At 44.7% G+C, this 15120-nt stretch overlaps 1 protein-coding gene across 8 annotated transcripts in view; it reads left to right on the forward strand.

Moving 5' to 3' along the window:
• DPP7 (dipeptidyl peptidase 7) overlaps positions 1-15120 on the forward strand; it is a 213262-nt gene that overhangs the window by 141434 nt on the left and 56708 nt on the right. For 5 of the 8 annotated variants that reach the window (XM_029612202.1, XM_029612203.1, XM_029612204.1 and 2 more), the window contains 2 exons: positions 11409-11527; positions 11975-12131. In XM_029612202.1, the coding sequence (XP_029468062.1) occupies positions 11409-11527; positions 11975-12131 (276 nt within the window). The remainder of the gene's footprint in view (positions 1-11408; positions 11528-11974; positions 12132-15120) is intronic. The other 3 variants (XR_003858160.1, XR_003858161.1, XM_029612207.1) reach the window with 1 other exon arrangement.

Raw genomic sequence — 15120 nt, forward strand, 5'->3', positions numbered from 1 at the left:
CCGCACTAGGGCTCCGTCAGTGACGTCACCCCATATGTGAGGACTACATCTGCTGTCCTGGGATAACACCTATTACAAGGTAAGCAATTTTGCTTTCTGAAACAGGGAAAAATCATGGATAAAAATAATTTTTTAAAAAGTTGGCAAGTGTCATGAACCAAGTGTCTCACACAGTCAGAAATTGCTGGAAATGGAGCCAGGATGTCAGAAAGGACTCTGGTGGGAATTCTAGAGGAGAAAGAGCAGGGATATGGAACGTCTGTCATTGGGAAGATGACTTGGAGTATAGGCGCTCTCTGGAAAATCGAGTACAGGGAGAGAGTCTGGAAGGATGTGAGGATCCATTGCTAACTTCATCTCTGGTCTGCAGGTGCTGCTGTGAGCTGCTTGGACTTTCCTGTCCTCCCAACTCTGTGTCCCTCATTCCCTCCCAGCGGTCATCTTGTTTCCTGCCTATACATGTATTTATACTCAGGCTTTTTATCAGTCAGTTACCAGAGCTTGATCCTACTTCCTGGTCTTCATACTCTTGCTCCATCCATGTTACTTGAATCCAGAAGACTTCTTCATCTCCAGTTTCTGCCTTCAGCATTCCTGTTTGACCTCATTCCTGTTCCTGGTTTCCTGGTATGCTCCAGTTTCCCACTCTGTTTCAGGATTTTTACTCCTTGTTTGTATTGGGAACTAACAACATTTCTCATACTATGTTGGCCACCAGCACTTGAGGGCTCAACTCAAGGTGATTGGCATAGGCAGAAGACACCCAACGTCTAGGTTTCCACTAGGGGTGTGCATTCGTTCCCTACGAATTGGTAATCCGCAATGTATAGGGCCATATTCGTTGTATTCATGGGGAAGCGAAACACATGGCCATCGGCGCCATCTTGTGCTCCTACCATGTGACAGGGGCTGACCAATGGCACCAGTAGCCCCTGTGACATAGTAGGTCAAAGGCTATCGGTGCAATTTTGAATGCCGGCAGCCGAGGGTGTGAGTGCAGGAAATGGCTCCCGGATCCCTCACTGGACCACCAGGGAGTTTTGGTAAGTCTTGGGTGGGTGAGGAGGGTGGGGGGTTGTAGTTAATTTAATTTTAGCCGGGAAACGAATAAGAATTAACGTATAAATGTATCGGGGGCCCCCCTTGCCGAATGCAACGTATCTGCCCCCCCGACGAATACGAATCCCGAATGCAACGTATGGCGTCCCTCTGCACAGCCCTAGTTTCCACCATCATCTACCTGGATTTGCCTTATCAGACATTAGGTCACTCATTCCTGGGGCAACCCACAGACAATAGATTTCACAAGGGGATAATTATAATCAGGAGTAACAAGTTTTTCTGGATGCATGTGAAATTAATATTATTATCTAGAGAGCAAGGTGAGCCTGGGAAAGGAGAGAGGAGGAGAGGCTTAGATACATTGAACCTGGATGGGGTTAAACCTGGGTCTGCCTCTGGAAAAGGAGAGAGTCTGAAGACAGTGAGCAATCTGCAGGAGGGTTGCAGCCTGGTATGGCATACTGTCTGGGTCTCACAGGGTCTCAAAGAAGTGGGACACCAACTGGAGAAGGCAGGGGAAAGCTGGCAGACTGACTGGTAAGCTGCTAGAAAGGGAACATGGCCTCTGTATGACATGGGGATGTCTGACCCCTATTGTGGGATATTATTGAATATTGTGACTAATTACCCCCTTAAATGGTGATACAGAGTAGCTTATGGGGTTGTATAGGACACAGACTGTGAGACCTATCTACTGTGTAAAAGAGGAAAGGTGATTCCTGTTGTGTAAAGTACTGTTTATGGGTTGTGAGTAATTTCACTGAGGTTTGTGAATATACAGCCATTTGCAGGTCTGTGAGGGAACAGACTAAAGAAGTAAATAGAACCCAGACATCCTTTAGACTGTGTGTTTAAGTCATTACCAGTAGACTAGGAGTTGACAAAGTAGGAGAGAGACAGGAAGGGTTGTCCCTGAGACAGACAACTTTGCTGGGGATCCTGTGAAGAGAGCAGAAGGGCATAACCACAGTAGAGAACTGAGAAGTATTGGAAAGAATCAAATTCCAGCCCTGAAAAGCAGGCAACTATCAAGTAATGAATGCAGATATGCCATAGACTATGGTACAGAGGGCCCAGCACATGACAATGAGATGAAATGTTCTTCAAGGTCATTGCGCAACCCATAGTGCTCCCTAAGGTTCTTTTAACAGGGGGAAAGTCTTACTTCAGGGCCCTAAAAGATGTGGACACACTCTTCTAGTCTTGAAATAACTCCATGTCAGATAGTGTTGTTCCAAAATGAAGAGTTTACAGATGTATAACTTGTTGTGTAATGATCAGATGACAAAGAGTACATTTTGTTTTGGTGCTATCCACACAATAAATGTAAACAATCAACTAAAGAGTTCAAAGACGCACTTGAGTCTCCCTTGATTTTTTACACTCCTTCAAGCTACTCCAGGGCACCATCTGTGACTCTCTTGGACTCCCCTTTTGTACCTCAGTCTCCTTGACACCAAGTTGTTTCTCCCGGGTTAATGAAAATAAACAGGATAGGACAGTCTGAACAGGATGATTACTCTTTCACTTTTTAGGCTCTCCTCTATTTTTATCCCTAATTGCAAACACCACTGGAGAAGCTCCTGCTGCTCTCTTTCCTTGAGAGCAGAACTTCCACAATTTCAGACAGACAGGGAAATTTTCAAAGTCTTTCGAAAATTGCTATAATATATGCTATTGAATTGTCAATAGGTTTTACCCGCATTAAGTGCAATTAACACAGGTAAATGGGTTTTTGAAAATTGCTGTGATAGTATGTTGTTACAATTACATTATCCTTTTAAAATTACCCTGATAATGTTTAGTTTATTTGTTTTAATATACAACATTTCTCCAAAAATCAAAGCAGTTAAATAAAAAGTTGAAAACTACCGAACAATAATTGAATGGACTATTGCACAAAAGGAGGAATGTTGTATTCAAAGTAATACTATGAGAATAGAAACCATAGTATGTATAAATATGCTCAAATCTCATATGGAACTAAGCTGGGAACATTCTGAGATAGATATTCAAAAGCCATTTAGACAGATAACTCAAAAGTTATCCATCTAAATGGCCATTATGTTATGCTGGAGGTGGACCCTTGGACCGAGGTGGGGTTGACGCTACCCATAGGAGGGATCCTATGGGTCCCCACTGTCGGCAGGCAGAGTGGGCTGAAGGATGGAGGCCGGCTGGCACTTTACCAATACCAGCCCTTGTTCCCTGCGGGTTGAGCCTTTGGATACCGAGGCCGGCTGGACTTAGGTGGGCCTCCGTATGTCATCGATGGAAGGATCGAGATCAGCCCAGAGGCAGCAACAGTGGAGAGGAGGAATCTGTACTGGATGAGGCGGAGTCCCGGGGACCCGGGCGCCAATAGAACCAAAGTCAGACAGGGGGTGCCCGAGCAAGAACAGGCCGAAGTCTGAATAGGCCAAGTCCAGGATGTAGACTGAAGAGGCGTCGTAGAGCAAGCTGGAGTCAGGGCCGGTGGCAATCTGGAAGCAGTGGTAAGCAAGGCTGAGGTCTGGATGAGGAGAGAGTCAAGAGCGTAGTCAGACAATGCAGAGGTCTGGGCTTGGAGAGAGGCTATAGCGTAGTCAGGAACAGGAGACAGTGAGGATCAGGAACCAGGAACGAAGCAGAATCACCAGGAGGCAACGAGGCATCGAGTACAAGACCAGCGTGGGGACCTGTTGCAAAGGCAATCCTTGAGAGTGGAGCCTGGGCTTAAGTACCAGAGCTCCGCTGATGTCATCATCCGGGGCTGCGGCTAGGTTCCTGCTGCGGGCCCTACTTAAGACACAGTGATGTGCGCGCGTGCACGCGCATGCCTGCCTAGGGAGGGGCGCGGCACTGAGTAGTGGCGTCTCTCCGCGGGGAACGCGGAGAGGCCCAACACGGAGCACAAGGATCTGTAGCTGAGCCAGAGGCACTAGGGGTGGCCCAAGGAGAGAGCCGTTGGCCCACTGCCACCAGGGACAAGGAACCAGGCGCTGGATTCGTCTGAGAGAGGTGAGGGGGCCAGGCTGTGGGTCTGCCGTGGCCAGCACGCATAACACATTATGGCACATTAAACACTTTTCTGACTAAATTATAGTCGGATAACTTCTTTTTGGTTATAATTTAGCCAGATAATAAAGGGGCATTTCAGGGGTGTTCACCGGTCCAGGTGATTTACTACTCTTCAGTTTGTCAATCAGGTCTACCACATCTTCTAGGTTCACCATGATTTGATTCAGTCCATCTGAATCATTACCCATGAAAACCTTCTCCATTACGGGTACCTCCCCAACATCCTCTTCAGTAAACACCGAAGGAAAGAAATCATTTAATCTTTCTGCGATGGCCTTATCTTCTCTAAGTGCTCCTTTAACCCCTCGATCATCTAATGGTCCAACTGACTCCCTCACAGGCTTTCTGCTTCGGATATATTTAAAAAAGTTTTTACTGTGAGTTTTTGCCTCTACAGCCAACTTCTTTTCAAATTCTCTCTTAGCCTGTCTTATCAATGTCTTACATTTAACTTGCCAATGTTTATGCTTTATCCTATTTTCTTCTCTTGGATCCTTCTTCCAATTTTTGAATGAAGATTTTTTGGCTAAAATAGCTTCTTTCACCTCCCCTTTTAACCATGCCGGTAATCGTTTTGCCTTCTTTCCACCTTTCTTAATGTGCGGAATACATCTGGACTGTGCTTCTAGAATGGTATTTTTTAACAATGACCACGCCTCTTGGACATTTTTTACTTTTGTAACTGCTCCTTTCAGTTTTTTTCTAACAATTTTTCTCATTTTATCAAAGTTTCTCTTTTGAAAGTTTAGCACGAGAGCCGTGGATTTGCACACTTTCCTCTTCCAGTCATTAAATCAAATTTGATCATATTATGATCACTATTGCCCCACCACCGTTACCTCTCTCACCAAGTCCTGTGCTCCACTGAGAATTAGATCTAAAATTGCTCCCTCTCATCGGTTCCTGAACCAATTGCTCCATAAAGCTATCATTTATTCCATCCAGGAACGTTATCTGTCTAGCGTGTACCGATGATACATGTACCCAGTCAATATTGGGGTAATTTAAGTCTCCCATTATTAGAGATGTGAATCGGAACCGGAATTGGTTCGGATTCCGGTTCCGATTCACATGTGGTTTTTTTTTCATCGGGCCCGATCGCGGTTTTGTTTATCGACTGCACCCGAGCCGATAAACAAAAAACCCAGCCGACCCTTTAAAACTAATACCTTAGCTTCCCCCACCCTCCCGACCCCCCTAAAAACATTTTACAGGTACCTGGTGGTCCAGTGGGGGTCCCTGGAGCGATCTCCCGCCCCGGGCCATCGGCTGCCACTAATTAAAATGGCGCCGATGGCCCTTTGCCCTTACCATGTGACAGGGTATCTGTGCCATTGGCCGGACTCTGTCACATGGTAGGAGCACTGGATGGCCCGCGCCATCTTGTACAACTACCATGTGACAAGGGCTGACCAATGGCACCGGTAGCCCCTGTGACATAGTAAGGGCAAAGGCTATCGGAGCCATTTTGATTACTGGCAGCCGATGGCCAGAGTGCAGGAGATAGCTCCTGGACCCCCGCTGGACCACCAGGGGCTTTTGGCAAGTCTTGGGGGACCATCCTGACCCCCACAAGACTTGCCAAAAGTCCAGCAGGGGTCCGGGAGCGACCTGCTGCACTCGGACCGTCGGCTGCCAGTATTCAAAATGGCGCCGATAACCTTTGCCCTTACTATGTCACAGGGGCTACCAGTGCCATTGGTCAGCCCCTGTCACATGGTAGGAGCACAAGATGGCGCCGGCCATCCAGTGCTCCTACCATGTGACAGGGTCCGGCCAATGGCACGGATACCCTGTCACATGGTAAGGGCAAAGGGCCATCTGCGCCATTTTGATTAGTGGCAGCCGAAGGCCCAGGAGCGGGAGATCGCTCCAGGGACCCCCACTGGACCACCAGGTACCTGTAAAAGGTTTTTGGAGGGGTCGGGAGGGTGGGGGAAGCTAAGGGATTAGTTTTAAAGAGTCGGGTGGGTTTAGGGGTTATTTTTGTGTGCGGTTTTTCCCGCCCTCCCCCAAAACGATAAGAGAACCCCCACGATCAATATCGAGGGGTTTTCCTATTGTTTTGGGGGAGCCCCCGGTTTCTGACGATTTTGAAAATATCGTCCGATATTTTCAATCGTCTGAAGCCCGATTCACATCCCTACCCATTATTACTGCACTTCCAATTTGGTTAGCTTCCCTAATTTCTCTTAGCATTTCACTATCCGTCTCACCATCTTGACCAGGTGGACGGTAGTATACTCATCACTATAGTCTTCCCTGACATGATTTCTACCCATAAAGATTCAATTTTGTATTTAGTCTCATGCAGGATGTTTATCCTGTTGGACTCTATGCCATCCCGGACATAAAGCGCCACACCTCCTCCTGGGTGCTCCTGTCTGTCATTGTGATATAATTTGTACCCCGGTATAGCACTGTCCCATTGGTTATCCTCTTTCCACCATGTCTCTGAGATGCCAATTAAGTCTATGTCATCATTCACTGCTAAATCCAATTCACATTCAAAAAACCCCCTTTTTGAATTATTTTTAATAAGATATTTGAACGTTTAATAGCTCACAATCTGTGAATCTTGCCAATAAACCAGCGTTGTTCATGCAGGAGGTCGGCGGATCTAGTGTCTGACCCAAACCAACCTCACTGCTGAAGGCTGAAAAAAATTTTTTAAGAGACGGAGGGCAGGTTTCATATATATGAGTTTCAAGCCCCAGCCAGGGTGTACTCAATTCTGTATATATAATCATAAACCAAACCACCACCGTCCGATTTTTTAGAAAACTCTGTGCAACCAATTCAAATTAAATCTTCATGTCCCGATGTGATATTTTTAAATTCTTCTTTTAAAAAATATCCAAACACAGTTGACTTGACAAAATATTTTAAAAAAGTCCCGACTTATCTGATGATGATTGAAAGCCCGACGTAGCCACGTTTCTGGTCCGCAAGCAGACCTTTCTTCAGGGGATGTTATCCTGTGTGCATAGTAGCCGGTGAATCAAAAGTCTTCTGTGGATAATCGATTGTTTCTTCAAACAGAAGCCATGAATACGTTCAGCGGTGTTTGAGCTATTAAACGTTCAAATATCTTATTAGAAATAATTCAAAAAGGGGGTTTTTTGAATGTGAATTGGATTTTACAGTGTGATTCCCCCAAAAATTGTTTTGGGTGCTTTTTGATATTTGGTATCATTCACTGCTATACATTCTAATTCTCCCACCTTACTTCTTAGACTTCTGGCATTAGCATACAAACATTTCAAAGTTTGTTTTTTGTTTGTATTTTCATTCTGCTTTTTTATTGATAGGGATAAGTTAGAATTTTTTAGCTCAGGTGAGTTTTTAGTTACAGGCACTTGGACTATTTTTCTAATTATTGGAACCTCACTGTCAGGCTGCCCTAATTCTAATGCATCACTAGTATCCTTTGAAGATACCTCTCTCCGAACCATGCGCCGCTGAGCGACTGTCGGCTTTCCCCTTTGTTCTAGTTTAAAAGCTGCTCTATCTCCTTTTTAAAGGTTAGCACCAGCAGTCTGGTTCCACCCTGGTTAAGGTGGAGTCCATCCCTTCGGAAGAGACTCCCCCTTCCCCAAAAGGTTCCCCAGTTCCTAACAAAACTGAATCCCTCTTCCTTGCACCAACGTCTCATCCACGCATTGAGACTCCGGAGCTCTGCCTGCCTCTGGTGACCTGCGTGTGAAACAGGGAGCGTTTCAGAGAATGCTACCCTGGAGATTCTGGATTTAAGCTTTCTACCTAACAACCTAAATTTGGCTTCCAGAACCTCCCTCCCACATTTTCCTATGTCGTTGGTGCCCACATGTACCACGACAGCCGGCTCCTCCCCAGCACTGTCTAAAATCCTATCTAGGTTACGCCTGAGGTCCGCCATCTTCGCACCAGGTAGGCATGTTACCAGGCGATCCTCACGCCCACCAGCCACCCAGCTATCTACATTCCTAATAATCGAATCACCAACTATGACGGCCGACCTAACCCTTCCCTCCTGGGCAGTAGGCCTTGGGGAGATATCATCAGTGCGAAAGGACAATGCATCACCTGGAGAGCAGGTCCTTGCTACAGGATCATTTCCTGCTGCACCTGGTTGATGCTCTCCAATCATGAGACCTTCTTCCTCCAAGGCAGCACCAGGGCTGCCAGTCTGAAGTTGGGACTTGACTACTATGTCCCTGAAGGTCTCATCTATATACCTCTCTGTCTGCCTCAGCTCCTCCAGGTCTGCCACTCTAGCCTCTAGAGATCGGACTCGTTCTCTGAGAGCTAGGAGCTCTTTGCATCACATGCACATGTACAACTTCTCACCGGTGGGTAAAAAATCATACATGTGACACTCTGCAAAAGACTGAGAAGCCCCCCTCTTGCTGCTGGACTGCTGCCTTCATCTCAATTTTGATCAGTTCCTAGTTAAGTTTTAGGTTGCTATGGGAGTAGGACTGTGTCTAATGTCCTTTAAATGTATTCGTGAATTCACTATGTGTCTGGTAGTGGCCTACCGGGGTCTGATCGAATTCTCAATAAAGTTTTTGTTGATGTTTTGTTTTGGTTTTTTTTTTGTGAAAGTGGCACCTGCCTATAAATTAAGGAATGAGCTAGGGGTAGGTGGGTTGGGAAATACAAACAGTCTAACTTCAGTTAGTCAGCCAGAGTGACTCACTGCTCTCTTGATTAACAAATGTTGGTCCCTATTCAAACCCAATCACACTACCTCAACACCTTTCCAAGGTGAGTAACTGAGCTGAACTATTCAACCTTTTTACTTAGGTATACACTGCTCCTAGCTTTATTTCTAGCTTCTGGCTACTTTTTTTTGGGGGGGGGGGTTTGTGGGGTTTTTTTTTCCCAATACAAACACTCAGTTCTTTAAAAGTCTGCAGAACACTCAGTTCTGCAGACTTTTAAAAATAAACATACTACCTACTGCTTACTAGCTACCTTATTGACTGACTATTTAAAAATACAGTCTAACTTGTTTATTCATTGCCTTTCTATTAAAAGCACAAACACACTAAATAATATTCCCAAATAGTTAACTTTGCCCCAATACTTTTAAAAAAGACAATGTCCCATGCAAAAACTTACTGATTCCTTTCAGCCACCAGCAAGGTGATCCTCTCCTCTCAGTGTTCCCACTGGAATGTGGGAATACTGGGGCTGAATTAGCCAGCTAAGATAGGGGGGCTGAATTAGCCAGCTAAGAGAGGCTAAAGCAGCTAGGTAAGCCGGAAATCTTGAGACTTGCTTCAGAGCAGGTCTAAAGTTATCTGGCCTTATGTGGCTAGATAACTTTCTACTTAACTGGATATCTTCAAAGATATTTGGTTAAGTAGCTGTCACTGTCACCCAAAAAAAAAAATTCTAAAGACCCATGGCCCAATTGTGACCCTTCCCCCCCCCTTATACATACATGGCCCTGTCAGGTTTAGCAGTCCCAAAACAAGACCAATCCTTTTCTCATCCCACCTGCTGCCACTGCCACAACCTTTCCTGGTTTAATTCGAAAAGTTGGCATTGATACCCCGACATTCATTCCCCCTCCCGCCCGCCCCCGCCAGATCACAACAGAAACTGTCTCATCCTGGCCAAAACAGATATCCCAATGGGAACGAGGGTCTTACCCAGTCCTGGTGACTCCAGCACTGCTTCTGATAGGCAGCTCTGGAAGTGTAAACTGCTTGTAAAGGCCAGATAACTTTAAAACTTAACCGGCTATATTCAAACATAGCCATTTAGGTTTTCAAGTTATCCGCCAACATAGAAACATAGAAATGACGGCAGAAGAAGACCAAACGGCCCATCTAGTCTGCCCAGCAAGCTACGCACTTTATCCATTTTTTCCCCCTTTTTTTCTCTCCCACCTGTTACTATTGGCTTCCAGTACCCTCCAGCCCTAATCAATTAGGGGTAGCAACTGCTGTAACAAGCAGGCCACACCCTTACCCCATACTCTTACCCACCCCTGTTTTTATTTTATTTATTTATTTTTTTTGAGATAGCAGCCCTCCATCCTTCCGCTCCTTGAAGGTGGAACACCAACTACTGGCCACTGGCATCCCGCTCCGTGATTGCCTCTGTGGCTACTGCCGCTCCGTGCAGTGTTTGAATGCCTCTGTGGCTACTGCCGCTCCGTGCAGTGTTTGAATGCCTCTGTGGCTACTGCCACTCCGTGCAGTGTTTGAATGCCTCCTCTTTATTCACACCCTCTACACTTGATGGATCCACAGTGTTTATCCCATGCCCCTTTGAAGTCATTCACAGTTTTAGACTTCACCACTTCCTCCGGAAGGGCATTTCAGGCCCATCTAGTCTGCCCAGCAAGCTACGCACTTTATCCATTTTTTCCCCTTTTTTTCTCTCCCACCTGTTACTATTGGCTTCCAGTACCCTCCAGCCCTAATTCCCCTCCACCCCACCACCAATTTAGAGAGCAGCGCCGTATCTGCATCCAAGTGAACGTCCAGCTCAATTAGGGGTAGCAACCGCTGTAACAAGCAGGCCACACCCTTACCCCATACTCTTACCCACCCCTGTTTTTATTTTTTTATTTTTTGAGATAGCAGCCCTCCATCCTTCCGCTCCGTGAAGGTGGAACACCAACTACTGGCCACTGGCATCCCGTTCCGTGAATGCCTCTGTGGCTACTGCCGCTCCGTGCAGTGTTTGAATGCCTCTGTGGCTACTGCCGCTCCGTGCAGTGTTTGAATGCCTCCTCTTTATTCACGCCCTCTAGATTTGATGGATCCACAGTGTTTATCCCTTGCCCCTTTGAAGTCGTTCACAGTTTTAGACTTCACCATTTCCTCCGGAAGGGCATTCCAGGCATCCACCACTTTAAGCAAGTATATTCAGCAATGGAGGGTAAAGTGACTTGCCCAAGGTCACAAGGAGCAACAGTGGGACTCAAACCCTGGTCTCCTGGTTCATAGCCCACTGCTCTAACTAGGCTATTCCTCCTCTCATTAGCCAGATAACTTGTCCACTAAAGGGTCTACTGAATATTGGCTTCTCTATAGTGAAGAAAAGGAATAATATACCACCCAAAATACATACACACACACTTAAAGATTCTTTTTCATTACTTCTGCAGATGCAGAGCAGAAATGTCAACACTAAAAGTATTTCTCTTTCAGATGAAAAGTACTTGTCTAGTATACAAGAAAAAGCTGAAAGCTATCTTCTCAGTGATGCTTGCTGCCCTCTCTCAGTTACAGAACTTTTCATGTTTGCCTCTTTCTGACCATTTCTCTACATTTGTCTAACAGGACTACTTTACAATACCACTGGAGAAGCAAGTTGTTATGATATATATAGACAGTTCACAAAATGTGCTGATCCCACAGGCTGTGGCAGTGGACCAGAGAGCATCATGTGGGATTATCAGGTAAATTAAACACACAGCTTGATCATTTTCAACAAAAATATTTTTCCTAACTATAGATAAGAAATCACAAATTATGGAACAGTATTACTAGAGAGGGGTTCTGCTGGTACCACACACCATAAGATTAAAGACTAGGTAGTAGGATCAAGAAAAAAAGTGTAAACAGCCTGCAAGTTTGTGTGCATAAGTTTTGTATGGTGTATCTTTAATTTCCTGGTGCTTCTGCAAGGGAAAAAAATTCCACAGGCTATATTTGAGGCTCAAGCAATGGGACTGGATTCAGCACCTCACATAAAGAAGCATTTATGGATTTTCAGATAATGTTATGCAGATGACTTGTTTTATAACATCAAAATATGTCAATTGGCCATTATAAAATTGGATTAAAGTTCATTTTTATTTGTATGTTTTTACTTATACTAGAATAGTGAATGTTTCTCTCTTTAGGCTTGTACTGAACTAAACTTCTTATCTGGAAGTAACAACGTGACTGACATGTTCCCCAATTTACCTTTTACCGACTCCATACGAGAGCAATACTGTTACTCCAAGTGGCATGTTCGGCCAAGAAAAGACTGGCTGAAGACTGAATTCTGGGGCAGCGGTAATTTAATTTGAAGCTGAAACGTTTTTTGCATTTGGGCTGGTTTGCAAGTTACTCAGTTATTTACGAAAAGTAGCTGTTCAAACAATATATTTCATGTATATCTCAAGACAAAGTGCTAGTCTATGAAGCTTTCATTTGCAGACAAGCAGTTCCTCTTAGTTACACACATGGGCTGTGTGGCTGCGCTCAGCACTGAACAGATGGATTTTTCCAGAGCTTTCTGGAAAGGCGTAAAAGTCTTTCACTGTTCATGCATGGTAGTTGCAGTGCTACCACAGTCCAGCAGCACCTCTCAGTTCTTTTCATCTGCCAAACAGCTTCAGACAGACAGGGCTGTGTCTTCATTGCTTCAGCCCCATAGAATTGCTGAAGAGATTTATTTCCTCTAATTTTGGCCATAAGAATCCTAGTTATCCTCTAGTAAAGATTTTAACTCTTTCAAAGTTTTATTTTCTACATCCTTGCTGACCCAGTTTCTGTTTTCTTCTTGGTACATCTCTTGGCAACAGACCACTTAGCTGAATCTTATCTTTGGACTTTTAGAGGATAATTTATTCCTTTGAGTTTGTCTTCTTGATTGGCAGAAAAGGCATTGTAGGATCCTATCCTCTTTTCTGTCTTCTGGGAGTGGAGAGTTCTTCCCTTCTCCAAAGAAAGAGAGATCTTATTCCCTGGATTTATTGGCAAGGGAAAATAACCTTGTGTAAAATTTTGGATGAGATACAGGATCCCTAGAATTGTTGCTAGGATTCCATAGCAGTCTGGTTACAGTTTTTGGGAGAAGAAGAAGGAATATGTGTTGGCTATCCTAGCTGATGCAGGAGTGCTATCCAGGCATTGAAGCCATAAAGGAAGTTACAAGCAAGTACCCATCTGGTGCCAACAGAAAGAGCAGGAAGTCAAGGATTAAAGGTATGAGGGGTGACCTGGAAGTATTAGGGACCCTCAGTGACAATCCAAAGGAACTCCTAAGAGGTCCTGAAAGACTGCCAACCAGTCTACAGAGTGTAGAGTGTACTTATGGATTCACAGCACATCAATTCTGATTCCATAGACAATTGCATCTCCTTCTGTAATGTCCAGGCATGTCTGACCTAGAGGAGCATATAAAGGCCTATAATCTTAGGGCCATAGCAGAACTGGTTGCTGATAAGATCAGCCTTCATTGATGATATTTGCAAGTTTGCAATGTTACATTTAGTCCACACATTCACATCTTATTAGTGTTTGGATACAAGTCTTCAGTAGGATAGTAGGTTTGGACTACCTGTTCTCCATGCTCTCTTTGAAGGGTAGCACTCAACTCCATGTTCTGTTGGAATACCAAAAAAAAAAAGATATAGTTGCACGGAGAAAGAACAGAGAAGGGCAACCAAAATGATAAAGGAGATGGACTGGCTCCCCTTTGAGGAAAGGCTAAAGAGATTAAGGCTGTTCAGCTTGGAGAAGAGATGGCTAAGTGGGAGATATGATAGAGATCTACAAAATCATGAAAGGACTTGAACCGGTAAATATGAAACTGTTATTTATTCTTTCAGATAAACAAGAACTAGAGGGCACTCCATGAATTTAGCAAGTAACACATTTAAAACAAATTGAAGACAATTCTTTTTCACTCAACATACAATTAAGCTCTGGAATCCATTGCCAGAGGATGTGGTTAAGGCAACTAATGTAGCTGGGTTTAAAAAGGATTTGGATAGGTTCCTAGAGGAGAAGTCCATAAACTTCTATTAATCAATAGGGAATAGTCACTGCTTGCTGCCGGCATTAGCAGCATAGGATCTATTTAATGTTTGGGTACTTGCCAGGTACTTGTGACTTAGATTGGCCACTGTTGGAGACAGGATACTGGGCTTGATGGACTCTTGGTCTGACCTAGTATGGTATATCTTATGTTCACTCTTCTATCTGCAGCTGTGTTAAATACCTTCAGTATGCAATCCTTGCCTGATTACAGGCCATTTTTTTGTATAGATCAGAACTGTAAGCTCTGAAGGGATTCTATCAGATAACTCATTTTCCCAATGTAGGTGAGGGATAGTGTGCCTATATCCATAATATAGCAAGTTTGCTTACCATGAACAGGGTTCTCCTTATTTAGCAGGATGAATTAGCTATAACACATGTGATGACATTGTCAAACAGCATCAAATGTTTCCTCTCTGAGTTTATTTGAGCTTTTACTCTACTGAGCATGCACATGCTGCCTTGTCAGCCCCTCTTTTAATTTGTAGAGCTTAACTTCAGCTAAGTAGTAGACCAGGGGTAGCCAACTCAAGAGCCACAGACAGGTAAGGTTTTCATGGTATCAACAAGACAGATTTGCATACAATGGAGGCAGGCATGCAAATCTATGTCATGCATATTAATTATGGATATCCTGAAAATATGACCTATTTGTGGCTCTCAAGGACCAAAGCTGGCCATCTCATAATAGGCTCTCCAGAGAGGCGGGGGATATTAAGCTTGGCTGATACATCCTGCTCTCGATGGAGAACCCTGTTTACAAACTTGCTTTCTCCGTTGACAAGCAAGACTGAATTAGCCATGACACATGGGGAGTCCCAAGCATGGCAGACACTTACTGAATAAGCAACTTGGACCCCCAACCCATGGAGAGTGAACAATTAGGTTAACAGGCTGCACAAAACTGCTTGCCCAAAGTTACTGTTACTTCTGGAGAGATTGTCTAGACAGTAATGAGATGTAAAGGTATGAACTGATGATCAAGTGTTATGTTTATGAGGTGTTGGAGTGGATTCTTGGGTACTGCGGTGGTGGTCACTCCCACGGGGAGGAGCCCTGTGAGGAACCGCAGTACTGGGCTAGACTCTATACACGCAGACACAGAGAAGTTGTATTTATTGTACAGCTCGATGGTACTGCCCGGGGAGCGGGCAGCAGTGAAGGTAGCACAGCAGAAGTAGTCCAGGGGTCCTCAGCAGAGGAGACCAGTCTCACACTCAAGTAGGTGATAGGCAGC

The sequence above is a fragment of the Rhinatrema bivittatum genome, chromosome 8 (genome assembly GCF_901001135.1).
Source record: "Rhinatrema bivittatum chromosome 8, aRhiBiv1.1, whole genome shotgun sequence".
In the NCBI taxonomy this organism is placed as follows: Eukaryota; Metazoa; Chordata; class Amphibia; order Gymnophiona; family Rhinatrematidae; genus Rhinatrema; species Rhinatrema bivittatum.